Consider the following 18,617-nt stretch of genomic DNA (forward strand, 5'->3'; position numbering starts at 1 on the left):
TTACAGCTAAAGCCTACTCCAGTGTAATGATTAAAACAGTATATGATGGTATTGTTAGGTCAGTTAGGACTGAGTTCCCCCTCACTGTGGGAGCTATGTGTAAACAGCACCAGTAATTAAGTGTATTAATGGTAGCTGACCAGGAGTAAGCTAAAAAGGATAAAGAAAAAAGCAAATCTGCATAAGACAAAAAAGAAAATTAGATTGGGAGGGGTTTTGTGGGGTTTTTTTGTAAAGTTTTATCTTCAGGATGTGTTTTGGATGTTTTTGAATAGTAGGTTTGGGTTTGACCCTCCATGATGTGAAAAAACGTGTATGAAAAGGTATTCTGTTTTCTATTTTCAATCAACTGCAGGTTCCTAAATGAAAAGATGATTTCATTCGATGACCCTACCCTAAACCGTAATTAACATGAAAGACATTAACTTGTATAAACGTTTATAATTCTTATAGTTGAATCAGTGAGTGTCTATATAGTCATCACTGTGTCGCCTCTTACCAACAACCTTACCAAAACATCTTCTCCTAGATCAACCTAAAATGTCAGTACATAAAAAATAGTGTCACGAGCCCCCATGTGTTGCTACAACTGTTTAAATAACGTACCTGTAATTTTTCATTGTTAACACCCTGACAACTTCTTACACTTTTTAAAGTCTCTTTCAAAGCTCTTTTGAAAATAGCGGCTCTAGTGCACTGATATTGTAGGGATTATTGTCCGCATTGTCAAACCGGTAACATGAACCGATCCATGATGTGGTACAGAACGGAAAAGCCACAGCACTTATATAAAAAAAAAAAAAAAAAAAAAAGAAAGGACAGCTCTCAAACCCCAGTGCACTAGAGCGGACATTTTGAAATTAGCTTTGAAACAGACTTTTAAAGTTATAAGTGTAAAAAGTTCTCAGGATGTTAACAATGAAGAGAATAATTACAGGTATGTTATTTAAACAGTTGTAGCAACACATGGGGACGTATAACTATATATTTTTCGGAACCCCGCTATTACTCTTTAAATGTATATTTTTTATGAATATTAGTTACACAGTTTATATGATTACACAATTGTGTCAGTATGCAACATTTATTAAAATGCATTTGCAAGTTTACCTGCACTGGTTTCTATGGCATGGGCAACCTGTTAATGTCTGCAGGACTCACTGGAGAGCATCAGTCATCACGGAGGTGGAATCAAGGATATAAGATACAAGATTCAGAACTGGGCAGACACATGGCAAATTACATTTAGTAAAGAAAAGTGTAAGGTACTGCACGCAGGAAATAAAAATATGCATTACAAATATCATATGGGAAATACTGAAATTGAAGAAGGAATCTATGAGAAAGGCCTAGAAGTTTTTATTGACTCAGAAATGTCTTTATCTAGACAATGTGGGGAAGCTATAAAAAAGGCCAACAAGATGCTCGGATATATTATATTATGAAAAGTGTTGAATTTAAATCAAGGGAATTAATGTTAAAACTGTACAATGCATTAGTAAGACCTCATCTTGAATGTTGGGTTCTGTTCTGGTCACCTCGCTACAAAAATGATATTGCTGCTCTAAAAAGAGTGGCCAGAATTATTCCGGGTTTAAAAGGCATGTCATATGCAGACAGGCTAAAAGAAGTGAATCTATTTAGTCTTGAACAAAGAAGACTACGCTGCGACCTAATTCAAGCATTCAAAATTCTAAAAGGTATTGACAATGTCGACCCAAGGGACTTTTTCGACCTGAAAAAAGAAACAAGGACCAGGGGTCACAAATGGAGATTAGACAGAGGGGCATTCAGAACAGAAAATAGGAGGCACTTTTTACACAGAGAATCATGAGGGTCTGGAATCAACTCCCCAGTAATGTTGCTGAAGCTGACACCCTGGGATCCTTCGAGAAGCTGCTTGATGAGATTATGAGATTAATAAATAAGCTACTAACAACCAAACGAGCAAGATGGGCCGAATGGCCTCCTCTCGTTTGTAAACTTCCTTATGTTCTTATGTTCTAATAAGGGGTGGAGATAAACACAGTTACAATGAGGGCTTCTTCAAAATTCTCTGAAGATTGCCAACTAGAAGGCTACCTATGAACAAGCATCAATTGTTATGAGAGGAAACAGTCTACTTGAGACTTTTGTGGAGCTGCATTGGCAGAACAGCTTATACCTCAACATCACATTTCTAAGCCCTGTCTTCTGAACACTGGGTTGCAACATGACAGCTAGAAGAAATGGTGACTGCCACAGCTGACATATTCCCTATCCTTTTGGCATGTCTTCTCCTTTCTGGACACCTGATTGATTCTGACAGACTATATTGGATATTTCATCTGAAAGAGAATTTTTTGATTAAATGTTAATGAGCAAGAATTTCTCAGTGCTTTTATTATAGTCCACCAGTTATGAACATTTTTCAAAGTAACACACCCAAATCCGCTGTTTGCAATGAATTAATAATACAATCTTGTCACAGCACTATCATTCATGCATTCTTTAATCAGTGTGGTTTAAACAGGCTTTTCATGAAAGGAAGTTTAAAGATAAGAAATGATGACTTATCTGGCATCATAAGATCTTTGTAGAGTGGCTATTGACTATATCTATATATATATATATATATATATAATATATATTATATATATATATATATATATATATATATATATATATATATGTATATATTGAAGAAGAAACTTTTTTTTTCCAATTTTTTTTTTAAATCACTCTTTATACTCAATCACCCTGACTTTGTCACTTAAAATAATGTATTTTTAGTGGTTTGCAAATGCTACGAAACACAAAAAGGCACTTCTGCACATTATCCATGTATATATGTGTATGTGTGTGTATTCAAATACAAAAATCAGATGTTCGCATTTGCTACAGATGGCAAAAATACCTTGTGCTTATTTAGCAGAATTTACATGACAGTTTGAAAAAATGGCAAATTATAAAGAGCTCCATGTGATATGTGAGATTAACATATAGTGCCTTGCAAAAGTATTCAAACTCTCACAGTTTTCACATTTTGTTGCTTTAAAGCTTGCAGTCATGACATTTTGAAGTAGGAATTATTTGTTATATACACAACCTACTCCACACATTCAAAGCAAAAACAAAAAGAAAGAAGTAAATAGATAATTAATATGAAATAAAAATGGAAAAGTCATGATTGCGTAAGTATTCAAACCCTTTGCTGTGGCAAACCTAAATTAATTCAGGTGGACAAAATGACCTTAACGAGCCACACAATTAGTTGAATGGCCTCTGTCTGTGTGCAATATTATTGGTTCTCATGATTTTAGAATAAAAACACCTGTCTCTGTGAGGTTCCTTGGTCAGGTAGTGAATGTCAAGCAAAGATTTAACCATGAAGACCAAGGAGCTTTCAAAGCAAGTCAGGGATAAAGTCATTGAAAAGCACAGATCAGGAGAAGGGTACAAAAAAATACTGAAGTCTCTGAATATCCCTGTGAGCACAGTCTACTCAATCATCAAGAAGTGGAAGGTGCATTGTACCACCCAGACACTGCCTAGATCAGGCTTTCCCTCCAAACTGAGCGGCCGGGCAAGGAGGAAACTGGTGAGGGATGCCACTGTGAGGCCAACGACAACTTTGAAAGAGCTAGAGTTCAGTGGCTGAGATGGAAGAAAATGTGAATCAGTCAACAATATCCAGAACACTTCACAAAAGTAGCCTGTATGGCAGGGTGGCAAGAAGGAAGCCATTACTAAAAATAAGTGATCCTGCTAAAATGTGGCAAAATTGTTTTGGTCAGACTAGACCAAATTGGAGCATTACGTTTGGCGCAGACCCAACACAGCATATCTCCCAGTCAACACCAACCCTACAGTCAAGCACGGTGGTGGCAGCATCATGCTGTGGGGATGCTTCTCCTCAGCAGGGACTGGAAAGCTTATTAGGATTGAAGGACAATTGGTGGAGCAAAGTACAGACAAATACTAGAGGAAAACCTGTTTCAGTCTGCTAAAGACTTAAAACTGGGGTGAAAATTCACCTTTCAGCAGGACAATGATCCCCAAGCACAAGGCCAAAGCTACACTGGAGTGGCTTAAGAATAATAACCCTATTGAGAATCTCTGGAAAGACTTGAAAACTGCTCTCCATAAGCAATCCCCAAGCATCTTGAGAGAGCTGGGCACAAATTGCACCAAGCCAGTGTGCAAAGTTGGTAGAGACTTACCCAAATAGACTTGCGGCAATAATTGCTGCCAAAGGTGCTTCCACCAAATATTGAGTTGACGAGTCTGAATACTTATGCAATCAATATATTTAAGTTTTCTCTGTTTAGTTTTTGCTGACATTCACTGTAACTTATCTTACCCTTAGAAGTCTTCAGTTTAAGCATTCAAGTTTTTAATAAAATATTAAGTTTTAAAAAATGTGTATGCGTCATTTTGTAATTTCACAAAATGGGACAGCATAGGAAGGGTCTGAATACTTTTGCAAGGCACTATATATATATATATATATATATATATATATATATATATATATATATATATATATATATACACACACACACACACACACAGTGCCTATAGAAAGTCTACACCCCCTTTCAAAATGTTCACCTTTGTTGCCTTATAGCCTGGAATTAAAATGCATTTTTTTTTCATTTATTGACACTTCCTACCCCACAACTTCCAAGTGAAAAAAAAATTTCTAGAAATTTGTAGAAAATTAATTAAAAAGAAAAACTGAAATAGCTTGGTTGGATAAGTGTCCACCCTCCTTAAAATAGCAATCCTAAATTAGCTCAGGTTTAACCAATTGCCTTCAAAATCACATACCAAGTTAAATGGCCTCCACCTGTGTTAAATTGTAGTGACTCACATGATTTCAGGGTAAATGCAGCAGGTACTGTAGGTTCTCTCTGCTGGGTAGTGCGTTTCAGAGCAAAGACTCGACCATGAGCACCAAGATGCTTTCAAAAGAACTCCGCGACAAAGTTGTTGAAAGGCACAGATCAGGGGATGTATAAAAAAGGCCTTGAATATCCCTTGGAGCACAGTAAAGACAATTATTAAGAAGTGGAAGGTGTATGGCACCACCAAGACCCTGCCTAGATCAGGCCGTCCCTCCAAACTGGATGACTGAGCAAAGGAGACTGATCAGAAAGGCTACCAAGAGGCCAGTGGCAACTTTGCTAGAGCTACAGGCTTTTATGGCCAAGACTAGTCAAAGTGTGCATGTGACAACAATATACCAAGCACTCCACAAATCTGGCCTGTATGATAGGATGGCAAGAAGGATGCCATTACTCAAGAAAGCCCATCTTGAATTCCGTTTGAAGTATGCAAAAAAACACTCAGTGGATTCTGTAGCCATGCGGCAAAAAGTTTTGTGGGCTGACGAAACTAATATGGAACTTTTTGGCCTAAATGCAAAGTGTTATGTTTGGCGCAAACCCAACACAGCGCATCACCCAAAGAACACCATCCCTAATGTGAAGCATGGTGGTGGCAGCATCATGTTATGGGGATGTTTCTCATCGGCAGGGACTGGGGCACTTGTCAGGATAGAAGGGAAAATGAATGGAGCAAAGTACAGAGAAATCCTTAAGGAAAACCTGCTGCCCTCTGCAAGAAAGCTGAAACTGAGATGGAAGTTCACCTTTCAACGTGACGACCCAAAGCACCCAGCCAAAGCTACATTGGAGTGGCTAAGGAACAAAAAGGTAAATGTCCTTGAGTGGCCCAGTCAGAGCCCAGACCTAAATCCAGTCGAAAATTTGTGGCAAAGTTGGTAGAGACTTATCCCAACAGACTCACAGCTGTAATTGCTGCCAAAGGTGCTTCCAACAAGTATTAACTCTGGGGGTGGAGACTTATCCAATTATGATCTTTCAGTTTTGCATTTTTAATATATCATTTTTTTCTCAATAAAACCTTTTTTCCCCTTAACAGTGTGGAGTATGGTGTGTAGATATGTGGAAAAAAATCCTCATTTAAATGCACTGACACAACAAAAAGTGAAAAAAGTTCAAGGGGGTGTAGACTTTCTATAGGCACTGTATATGAACACAGCAGCTCCTGAGCCTTTATTTAAAGGTTTTAGACAGCAAAAAGTAAACAAACCAGATTATGTGCACGCACACATAGTGATCTCTATGGAAAGCCATCTGGGACAAAAACACGTTGTGCTGCTTGTGAGTCAATCTTATGGGACAAAAAAAGACGAACGTGTTATTCTGAAATGCCTCACTTAAACAGTACCCATCTTCCTGAAAATGTTGTGTAGTGATTTTTATATAGACTGTATATATGATATAGATTTTGTTGCAACTTTCTTTTATGTGGAATGTAATAAACGAGAACCAAAATGGTGAGTTTTTTTCCCCTTCACTTTACAACGCCATTTCCACATTTTTGTTTTATTTCAAGTGTTTAACCCTTTGTGGTCCATTTATTCAGCGCCTGTTGGGCGCATCAGGTCTAATTTATTTTCACAGTTCTGGAGCTGTCGCCAGGGGCCAGCAAGAAACCGGACAACACTGCACCTTTGTCACAAATATAAACCTGTATCACCCAGCATGAGCACTGCTGTGTGCACCCAGGACCGGTGACCGTGTTGGTTATGGTTTATTGGATATGCGGAGCACAAAGAGAGCTTTGTTATTTTTGGGTACAGGTACCCTTTAGTAATGTAAAAACAGTAATATATCACGGCTGGTATTAAAAAAACAACACACCATTGAATTATTTCACTGCAACTGTTAATTCTGTTTGCTGCAGAAAGAATAAGGCATCAATACTGGCAATACAAAAGTTGTAAAGTAGGCTAATGTAACAATAACATTAATGTCTAATAACAAGCGTCTTCCAGCATTAGAACCGAAGACTTTGAGTTTCAGAAGTTAAAGCTCAGTAACAGAGTCAGTTTACATTTTTAACTTTGATGGGTAAAAGATAGAAAAGATCCTGCTGTTGATTTTTCTAGTCGAACCCATCTGAAAGCTTGCAAATGCCATTTGTCTGCAGGTTAACAGAAAGAGTAGATATGGAGAGGTTGAATTATTTAAACTCCCACAACACATGCACTTTTGCTTTTCAAGCATGAGTTATAATTTAATTAGAAAGTTCTGCTGCATAGCTGGCTATTTAAATATTAAAATGTTCCGCTGATCACTTTCGATTAGCCAATTCCTAAAGATGTCAGTAGGATTTTTTTTCATGTTCCAGAAGTTGCGCTTGAAATTGTTTGTTGATGCAAAGGGGACTGTGGCAATTGCGCTCATCCATTAGAAGCAACAGAGGAGTCAAACTTAAGGGAGGATTAATGAACATGTCTCGGTGACAGCTCGCAGAGAGTTCTGGCACGATTAGGACCTGATTTAGAAGCTCGTACTCTCATTAAGGGCTGCCTTTTGGAAGTCGCACTAAAAATGTTTAAATTCCCCAGCGGTGGATTTGTGGGGCAGGAAGGCTTGAAAGCCCAGGGGGCAGTTCTCAGTCTCTGCATGCCACTCTGCTGTCACGTTGATTCTGTGATGCCCTGTTTGGTTCAGGAGGCTTTTGATCACAACTTGTTGTATTTGTTTGTTTTTGTTTTTATCTTTTAATGTTCTTTTCTGTGCTGTTTTTTCTCTTTCCAGATTGTCCGCAGGTTCATTAAGGACTGGCTAGAGAGGAACAAACCTCCTTACGGTGCTATCAGCAGCTGTGTGCTCCTTATGATTATCTACACAACATTCTGTGACACTTTCTCAAACCCACATATCGACTTGGATAAGTTCAGTCTGATCATAGTGGTGTTCATCAGTAAGTCTGGATACCCTGTTAATAATAAACCCTTTAATAATCCAGAGTTCTGGACTGCTTCACGTCCCTTGTTCAATGTCTCTAGTTAATCACAGGTGGTGAAATCTAAAAATGATCCATAGCCACAAGGCCCATCCTTAATTATAGGTCTGCTTTAATTTAGTACAGACTTATATTTATCCCTTCATGCATTATAGCAATCTGTTAGTATCAGAATCACAAAAAGAAACTGATAGCTTAAGAAGACATCATTTATACTATTTTAACCCAACAATAGGCTGCATGGTGTAATGAACTCTCTCCGGTAGTTGACTGAGCAGCTTCACATAAAGAGGTTCATGTCTGCTTCACTCGTGGCTTTTGAAGTGGCCTGATAATATTAATTTGTAATGATGATTATCACCACCCTAATGACTAAAACTGCATGTGGTTGTCTAAAGGTGATTTTTTTTTGTGTGTGTTGTTTTTTGTTTTTTGTTTTTTGTGTGTGCAGTGCATATATAGGAAAAAGGGTTAGTTCTGTCTGCATTCATCTCTCTTTGTATACAGTAATTTGTTAGCATAAGAGGAAAGCTTTCCACCGACTATATAATATCTATCTATCTATCTATCTTAGAGGAACCGGGAAAATCCGGAACTGGGTACCCACCGTGAAAAATACCCGGTTACCCGGATCTTTTTCGTGTGTGTGTGTGTGTGTGTGTGTGTGTGTGTGTGTGTGTGTATATATATATATATATATATATATATATATATATATATATATATATATATATATATATATATATATATATATATTGTTTTAAGTGCATGATACATATTTAAATACTATATATATAGTACACATACATTTAGTCCCTTCAGATCTGTAGACTTGTGTAACCTTTTTCAGTACTGGAAACATCGAAATAATAATAATAATAATTAATAAATGCTAATCATAATTAATTAATAAATAAATAAATGCCTTTATTCCTCATTTCTTGTAAAGACCCCGACATATCTGAATTTTGTTCATCGCGATTTTCTTTTGAAACTTCTCCAATCACATGAAAATAATTTGTTATTTTCCTCATCTTGGTTTGACAAGTTTTCAAACTGTCTGGAAACGAGTAGCCATCGCACTGATAAATCAGTGAAATTGGACAGGGTATGGGATTTGTAGATTTTAATGTGTGACTAACAGTGGGCAGTGGACACCAATAAACTACATTCCCAGAGTACATAACGATGAGATTTTAGATTTTTTTTTTTTTTTTTTTTTTTTTTTTTTTTTTTTTTTTAATTAATGTTTTATACTGTCAGCTTAAAAAAAAAAGTTAACCTTCAGGAATTTCTAGTGGCACACGTGCGTCTAAATAAAAATGTAAATTCGCACAAGCAATTTTTTTGTCGTGTGTGCGACCGAATAAGTCGCACTGTAGAGCCCTGTTGTTATGTTGTTTTGTTTCCGTTTTAGTTCCTGAGAAGAGTGGTCGCCGCTGTTATTATTATTGAGGTGTACTTGCCGCTGTGTGTTATTTTTTTCTGTAAAACATTGATATCCTGTCAGTTAAGAAAAGGCTTCATGCAAAAGCTTGTTTTAACATCTGTTACATCTGCCAGAGACCCACGCTTACAACTGTATTGTCATGTTTTCTACAGTTTCTTTAAATTCTCAAATTAATAAATCGAAACCCTGGTAGTAAAGAGAGACGCGGGTATCGTTGGGTAATTTAAAACCCGGGTTTTACCCATGTTTTTGGGTACCTGTGCCAATATATATATATATATATATATATATATATATATATATATATATATATATATATATATATATATATATATATATATATATATATAATTATGGTGTGCCAAACAGGAAATTATATCCATTTTGGATGTATACATTTCTGTCTGTCTGTCTATGTTTGATGATTTTATAGCATTTGTCAGGATTATAAATTTACATTGAATAAAATAAGTGTTCTTACCAAGTTTTCTGCAGAGTGGGTTCAACAGTACCATAATGAGTGTAATAGCAGCGCATTTCAAATTTTTAACACTGAAGAAGGCACTGTTCACACTGTTACAACACTTTTGACTGAACACACATGTTAGCAACATGGTCAAACTGCTATGTGTTTGATTTATGCTTTTATATGTTTTATTGCTTTGCAGGGAAGTTTTTCCACAGCAGCGCTAAGTGTCCACCCTGTTCCTTTATATACCTGTAAATTGTTTTCTGGAATACTTAACAGTATAATGTTTATTCAGGGTTTTGTGTGTGTGTGTGTGTTTGTACAAAAACAACTTGTCTTCACAGATGTGTGCATCATGTTGTGTTCTCCCACTACAGTCCTTAACAATTATGTTTTTGTCTTTCAGTATTTTTCATCCAGCTCAGCTTCATGCTTTTAACATTCGTCTTCTCTACAGGGTAAGTATTGCTGTTGCTATTGTGTACTTTGTATTTCCTCACACTGGGTTTTTGAAGGAGTTTGTTCCGAGTCTTTATGTTTCCCTTATCCCCTTGTTCTGTTCTTTAATAGCAAGATTGACGCTTTCCAGGCTGAACTAAACCACCAGGTATTTTTTCTTTTCTCTTGCAGGAAACAATCAGGATTCACTCCTGCAGACACAGTGGCAATTATGTTTTGCGCTACACACAAGTCTCTCACTTTAGGTAGGTGAATCTAAGTTCACTTAAGTAATCTTTTGCCCTGTCTGTTGTGTTTTACAGATCTCTTACAAAGAACGGACATAGGGTTGACTGTGTTATGAAATAATATGGTGTATCTGCGTAGGCTGTACACAGCTGGATGTTTTGTCCTGCGTTTGTTCAATTTAAACATTGAAAATAACAATTTTAACCCGATGTCATTATGGCTATGTTGATAACGTAGTAATACTATCAATAATTGGAGGTGAAATTTTAAAGTTCTCAATATGAAATCTGGTTTTTCGTTCAATAGATCCTCTGACACTGAAAAGCAAATGTTGTTGTACTGTATAAGCCAGCGTGTTGTGATTTTTCTTGTCATCATTGTGTATTAGTAGTTTATCATTGTAGTTGAGGAATTTAGGTGGCAGAAAATGGTGAATGGATTTTCAGTATAATTTTGAAATACCAACTGTATTTAACCAAACAATTGTGGAGTTGTGTTTTAGCTTTATTGAGAGCCAATCTGACATTGTTTCATAACACTAATACTGTTAAATGTTTTTTTTTTTTCTACCAATATGTAGGAATTTGGGTTGTGCTTTTAAAGGAATTAAGTCTATACATTTTGTTTGTGCAGAAGAAATACAATGTGATTTTCACGTCACATGCTAATTAACCTTTTTATTTAAATATCTAGGACATAAAGAGTTAATTACATATTTACATACGCACAAAGCATAATTCAAAATTAAGAAACACTCAATTTTATTACACATCAGTAATAGCATACAGTATGTATGTTTAGTGACTAACATAGAGGCAACAGCTGTTCTCTCCTTTTCATTTTTCTCCTTGGTTTTTGAAAATACTAAAATTTGACAATATTGCGCAATCCTAAACCCCAACAGGTTTCTCACCAAAGGTGTAAATTTTTCTATTATCTGTTCCAATCATTTATTTGTGATTTGGTCGTAACATGCAGCAAGTTTATCTGCTAGCTTTGCTCGGTAATGTTTTTGTTTTTTTAACGTAGATGCACTTCAGTCATGCTCCACCTGTTTTTCTGTCTTTTAGCACCATGTGGATTATTTAAACTACCATCAGGGCAGTACCAATGACAAACCAGAGCGTCGCTAGGCACTGACCGAAGGGGCTTGTGTCCCAGATGTATTTTACAGTGCCCCGACTCTATAAGATATCAGTTAATAAAAAATAAACAAATAAATAAAAAAATAACAAACAAAAAAATAACAAACGTAAAACAGTGAAATAACTGTAGCTGGATTAACATGCAGGTGCGTTTCCATGCATACTGCAGTCAGGGTTGCCACAAATTTAAAATACATTTGTAGCCCAAAGTCAATCAAATATCAGCCCAAAAGTAGCCCAGTATTATGTTGCCTAAACTAGCTATAAAAGTAACCCATTAAACATGATATTTTTCAGTTTCTTGCTACATTTTTGTCTTAAGGTATTAAAATAAAGACCTTTGCTTTCAAGTGGACCCCTTTGATTGGTTGGGGGCGGGTCTTTGAAATGCGGTCAAACCCATAAGAGTGATACTCTCATATTCCTCTGGCAGCCCTGACAGGATGCAATCTGGCGGAAGCTTTGGCCGGAGAATCAGAATAGAACAGAGAAGGAGAGTATACAGAAGGAGTACAAATAGAGGCGGATTTGGAAGGTGGCCACTGAATTTACTTTTACCCATACTGGGACGCTGTGTAAGTTAGCTCAGAGGGGATCTGGGCAACCCCATAGTCCGTAATGAGGAATAAGGAAATGTCGTTCAGAAATCAAACCTCGCAGAATAGCGAAGGTAGCAAGACCCTGGTAAAGCAGTATTTGTTTTGCAGTTTTGGTTTACAGTGTTTTGCTTTCCTTTTTACTTTCATCATTTGGTTTTCTCACTTTGCTGTTTATTTAACTGGTTCCTGCATGTGCTGAAAGAACTGTGACAAAAGCACAGCAAAACACAGAAATACAATTTTTTGGTAAACAAAATGAAACCAAGTGCCTGTGGGACGTCTCAAATAAACATCACTGGCTCCATGTGCATCAGTGACTCAACCACACTCCCCCTATCACAGACCCCAACAGCTGATTTCAACTCAGGAACTTCACATAAGGACTAGTAACTTTACATAAGAACTAAAAGGTACTAGTCCTTAGTTCCAGTACCAGTCAGTTTTTTGCACACAGTCCAGCGGATGAGTGTACGGGCGGTGCAGAGGAGCAGGTGCAGGTGCAAGTTCCAGTAAAGAAATAGTGACATCGAGTACAAAGGCAGTGAGATCTGACAGTGATGAAGCTTCAGATTTAGGAGTCATTGAAAATGGGATCTATGCAGCTGAAATTTTCTCAGTATCCTCAACAACAATGCAGGTTGAAGAAGTGCTCATTTCAATAACGCGGTTTGAAAACCCTAAGTGTTCTCAGGAATCTCATTTAGAGGTCATGATGACACAGAAAATACTCAAAATAATTTTGTGGAGTGTCTTAACTTACTGGAGAAGTTTGACATTTTTCTTCAAAATTACAAAGCACAGTCTAAATGTAGCTCTCTTTCTCTATCTCAGAATGAAGTTATTCAGTGCTGTTCTGAACAGGTGACATTCAGTATAGTGAATTGAAGACATCAGGAATGTACGCAGTAATGGCAGATGAAGCAAGATATGATGTTCCAGCTACAGGGTCAGCAAAGGAGCATTTTCTGGGATTCAGGGAGCTCACATCTTTCAATGCATAGTCAATCAGTGAATCAATACACACTGCCTAAGAGATAATGGATTAGGGGATCTTCAGTGTGTGGCACAAACATGATGGTGCATCTGTTATGCGTGGAGCAAGTGGTGGTGTACAAGCAAAGTTTAAGCAATATCATCCAGACGCAATCTATGTCCACTATTTATACACATCAGCTCAACCTGGTGTTGTGCTACACTTGCAAAGCAGTAAAAGAAGCTACAAGATGTTTTTTTGTACTTTGAAAAGTGTGTATACCCTCTTTAATGGTTCTCTAAAGTGGTTCTCTTATTGATGTTTAAGTTCAACATAGTTCACAGTGAACTAGTGCAGCTTGCAGATACGTGGTGGTCTTGCCAGGTACTTTCTATCAATGCAATGATAACAAACTCCACAGCTGTCATCCAGTGCCTTCCTGAGATTCCTTCGACAACAGCCTTTGGTCTGTTAACAAAACTGTGTAGGTTGCCAACAGTGTGTTGTCTTTTCACTTGTCAGTCTGTTCTTGGCACCACACATGGCTTGCATAAGCTCCTCCAAAAAGAAAACCTTGATTTCGCCCAAATAAGCAGTATGCAACACTCTGAAGAACATGAGAACAAATGAAATGGCAAAAGCACTATATGATAAAGGAGAAGTCTTCTCCACCAACAATAATATTGACATTCAGGAAACTGCCCTTTAACCTCTTCAGTGCTAGGGGGCGTACGGCCTACATTCAAAAAAATTCATCATAAAGTTCTAGGTGGTGTACGGCATATGTCCTAAAATAGATCTCACTGTAGCGCCGGCTGATGGCCTATAGGGTTATTCAGTCTGTAATCCAGTAAGTCAAATAAACAAACTGAAGAGTTTTATATTTTGGATCGTGGTTTGATTTAAGTAAATCCCGACGGCTACAACATTTAGCAGACTCACAGGAGATATTTTTATCATTTTCTTTTCAACAGTTATTTTCAGAACTAATCAGTCGTTATTGATTGGTGCTTATTGTCCCAGGCTATGCTGCACCATGCGCAGTAATAATAATATTATAAAATATGTCAGTGCCCTAAAGGCTACGACCTGAGTAGTCGCTTACAAAATCTTTGGACATGTGTAGGGGGAATTAGGGCCTCATTTACTAAATGTTCTTAAAAGTAGCCATAAGACACGTGTTAACACAGTCCTGTAACACGTGTCTTAAAACTATAAATAAGTTGGTATTTACTCGTATGAATGCCGCTTTTTAAGACTGGTGCTGAGGAAATCATTAACATATTAAGACATGCCTTATCACAGAAGAAGTCGTGTCTTAACTAAATGACAACATAACAACCACTGACTATGAAGGAATGAGCAGAGATTGAGATTTGCAATTGTCAGTTCTTGACTTTTACCTTATATATGTATTAAATACTCTGTAACGGCGTTTGAAGGGCAGGATCGTAAAAATAACTAAATGAAAAGTTAGAAACAATCCTACCTAGACACCGTCATGGTTAAGTTATGCTTTAAGTCGCTCTTTATCGTGGTTGACAAATACGGGATTATCTAGAACATGCCTTATCCTTGGATAACACGCATGTTATCGCATAAGACCCTTTAGCAAATGGGGTCAGTAGATCATTTTAAGAGCAATTTGTTTTTTGTCCCTGTTTAGATCGAATGCTAGCTAAACTTGACCAATTATTCTCCGGCGTCCAAGCAGACCTAGTGAAGAGGCGTCCAAGCAGACCTAGTGAAGAGCATTTTCTCTCTAGGTGACCTAATTGCACAGGCAAACATGTCGCTAAAAAGCAATTTGTATCGTAAGCTAGAGAATTGTGAGAATCTTGACATGAAAGATGTATGCCAGGTTTTAGACCCTCTCATGTATCCGAAAGTAAAATAATACAGAAAGTGTTAACTATCCCAGTAAGCAGTTACATCTGTGTCTGAGGATGCTGTTGCTTACCGCTTTGCAAAGATGCACAACAGAAACTAATCACAGATGAGTAGTAATTTACTAAGATAAGTGTAATTCCATGTGCTTGTCCATTTTTTAAAAATTGTAATCGGTTATAAAATGTAGATGCATATATTTTCTATTATTTTTTTTTTTTTTTAACTTTACATTCTAAAGTTCTGTTGTTTTGAATTTATTGCATAGAGCTTATTTGCTTTCGTTTATGTTATCAACACTAGGTACACTGTATTTGTTGTACGAACCAGTGCTCTCGTCCCGTGAGGTTGAGGATTTAAAAGCTGACACGGGCCTGAAAAGGCATTACTTTTAGTTTAACGTTTTAAAATTGTCTGCTTGTTATACAAAATGTTTACAATTGACATAAAAAATATAACTTGCTGTAAAATATTTTTTAAATAGTGTCTTTAACTCATCTTGCGCATAAGTGATACATCCAATCAACAAACGGATTACTTTACGTGTGTGCAAGTACGTTTCTTTTCAAAATCAAGTCCCAAATTTTGAATTATTGACAACATCATTATTATTTATTTATTTTGTTTATATAGCGCCTTTCATACTGAAGTATCACAAGGAACTGTACATAAATACATAAAAATACAATAAAATACAAAATATACAAATAGTAATAATAAAAAGAATCATTAAAAGCTAGCAATTATGTTGCATTAAACCTCTAAAGTAAAAATGCCATTCCCTCCCGTATTGATTTTATTGACCCTGGGAACAATGAGCAGCCCCGCTTCCTGTGATCTAACAGGATTTGGGAGATATGCCTAAGCACAGATTCCTGGTAGATTCCTGTAAGCAGTACAGATTTTTTGTAAGACTTGTGGCTGTATTATTTATATACTGAACACTGTCTACATATAAATATATATATTACAGACATATATATATATATATATATATATATATATATATATATATATATATATATATATATATATTATATATAGTATCTTTATTTTTATATAGCGCCTTTTATAGTGGACCACCATCACAAAGCTCTCTACAGAGGTAGGCTGTGAACAGTGCATTATATACAGAGTCACTTACTATAGGACATTGATTTAACATCTCATCCGCAGGATGAAGCCCAAGGACGTTAAGTGACTTACACAGTGAGTCAGTCAATGGCAGAGGTGGGATTTGAACCATTGACATTAGATAGATAGATAGATAGATAGATAGATAGATAGATACTTTCCTTCAGTCTTTGTTTTATTACACACATGTTCATGTGTACATGCACAATCACACACACAAGAACACACACACAGAGCTAATAAGATTTAGCACATGAAAGAAGACAATCTCTTATATCCACTGGCCTGGCCTTTGTAGAGTTAATGGTGATACTAATATGTTCTTAAGCAAAATTTGATTCATGGCTTTCATTAGTACTTGTGCCAGGGTGTCTTTTATTTTAATGATTGCCTGGAGATGAGGTGGCAGGCTTGACCCTTAATCATGAGGCTGCCCATTGATTGTGACGTTGAGCTATGGGGCGACATAGCCCAGCTGGTACCTCTTCATAATCCAGCTCTCAGGAGTTTGTTAAACAAGAGAGTGCAGCCTCCAGGGGAAATGGAGCCTCCATCGTGGCTGATATAATAGAGAGCATCTAGCCTTTGTTAGCTCCCCTCTCATAAATATCAATTCTTCAGAATAAAATTAGTTCAAGATGGCCAGCTGTTTAGGGTGGAGGTCAGAGATTTCCACCTTTTGAAATCCGTTAATCTGAGTAATAGATCCACAATAAATAAATTAAGACACATTGGGTTTAGGCAAAAGAGCCACAGTAAAATTGCATTTTTTTCAATAGAGTACAGGGAGAATGATATATTATTTTTGTTTTAACCATGGTTCTTAGGTTTATTTCAATAATTTACCAGAGATCTGATGATAAGAAATGCTTCTCTTGTCCCGTTTAAAAATGTAGTGGTAATTGGTTACACTACACTACTGGTTTCCTTTCCATCTTTTCCTCTGGTTGTACAAGCCTTCGTAACAATCGACAGATGTTTTTCCATTCAGAGCACTGCTTTGGGCTGCTTCCAAGAAACCTCGGTTTGCTGAATAAAAGCGGATTAATTGTAACTGTCAGCTGGAGATAAAACGTTTAGGAGCTTGTGGCAAATTTACTAAAAGTTTACTTTTGGTATCTGCAAAGGCATCAGTAGATTCCTTTTAAACCCCAAAACGTTGGAGGTAGACATTCACGGTGAAATCAGTTCTCCAACATAAATTTATGTGTAAGTCAATTTAAATTTAGTTTTTTTCAGTCTCAAAACCGGTGGCTTAATGTACAGCCAAGACACAAAGAGCTGCTTATGTAAATGTTATTTTTCCAGATGAAGTAGCTGATTTATTGCCTGTTTGTTTTTATTTATGCTGTGCAATTTAAATAAGCATTTAGACAAACCTCTGCACCTTTCTGATGTGAGGCATACAAGGGTTGAAGTGAAGCCCGCAAAGCAGTTCATGTATAAAGGCTAGCACTCCATATGTAAATTAATCAGATATATCATAGTGTAACCTGACACAAGGGACAGGAGAACAGTAGAAATGTTCGACCAAGTCTGGCCTTGGTCATGCTGTGTTTGGCATTGGGTTCTCACCTTTGTAGCACTGTATGACAGCATGATGTACCCAGCAGGAAACTCTGAGTTATTCTTTAAAAGTTATCGGAAGTGCTTTTTCTTCTGTTTTGGTCTATTGGTGTTGCTGGGATATAAAGTATAAAAGAAACAATCTGCAGTCCCTAAAGCTTTGTTATTTCAACTTGCTGTCAAACACAACGGTTTGCAGGTTTCAGCAAGCACACCTGAAGGTGGGATGGAAGAGCTTTACCATTGTGACTGATAGCTTTAGTATTACAGCTTCAGGATCAAGAAAATTATATTGTAAAAGGATTAGCAAACCGTTCAAACAACAATGCAGGCTACTACAAAAATATTTCATTTATAAAAAAAAAATTTTGTGATATCCCCAACTGCATGTATTGCACAGAACAAATATCAATTAAACTAACAGGAGAGTTTCTGCCGAATAAGGTTAAGAATATAATCAGAAAAAAAATATCCCTGGATATGCCTTTGCAGCTGATTTTCTCCCTACAGCACCAGTCTACCAGTGTCCCTTAAAAAAAATACTTCTTGTACAGCAGTAGCCAGTCCAACTTCAAATCTCTTGTCATAAATCTCTACCGATTATTGGTAGAATCAGTCTGTCACCAACAACACTGGTTCCCATATGAGTATATAATCAGGAGCTCTTTAGAAATGAGATGTTGTGCCAGGAAAAATGTACCAGTCCATCCAACAGTAAGACTGAAGTAGTTTGTACAGCCATTGGTTAATGTCTAACATTAAAAGAGATATACTTTCTGAACAAATACACTGTACAAACAAACGGACACAATAAACTTTAGATGTGTAGATGAAAAATAAAAAAGCCTAGACTCCTTTTTAACAATCAAATCCTATTGGACAA

At 36.8% G+C, this 18,617-nt stretch overlaps 1 protein-coding gene across 2 annotated transcripts in view; it reads left to right on the forward strand.

Moving 5' to 3' along the window:
* The window catches only part of LOC121296926 (sodium/bile acid cotransporter 7-A-like), a 130,593-nt gene that overhangs the window by 94,452 nt on the left and 17,524 nt on the right, over positions 1 to 18,617 (forward strand). For both annotated transcript variants that reach the window (XM_041222848.1, XM_041222859.1), the window contains 3 exons: positions 7,617 to 7,782; positions 10,150 to 10,201; positions 10,374 to 10,447. In XM_041222848.1, coding sequence (XP_041078782.1) covers positions 7,617 to 7,782; positions 10,150 to 10,201; positions 10,374 to 10,447 — 292 coding nt within the window. The remainder of the gene's footprint in view (positions 1 to 7,616; positions 7,783 to 10,149; positions 10,202 to 10,373; positions 10,448 to 18,617) is intronic.

Source organism: Polyodon spathula, chromosome 2 (genome assembly GCF_017654505.1).
Source record: "Polyodon spathula isolate WHYD16114869_AA chromosome 2, ASM1765450v1, whole genome shotgun sequence".
NCBI lineage: Eukaryota > Metazoa > Chordata > Actinopteri > Acipenseriformes > Polyodontidae > Polyodon > Polyodon spathula.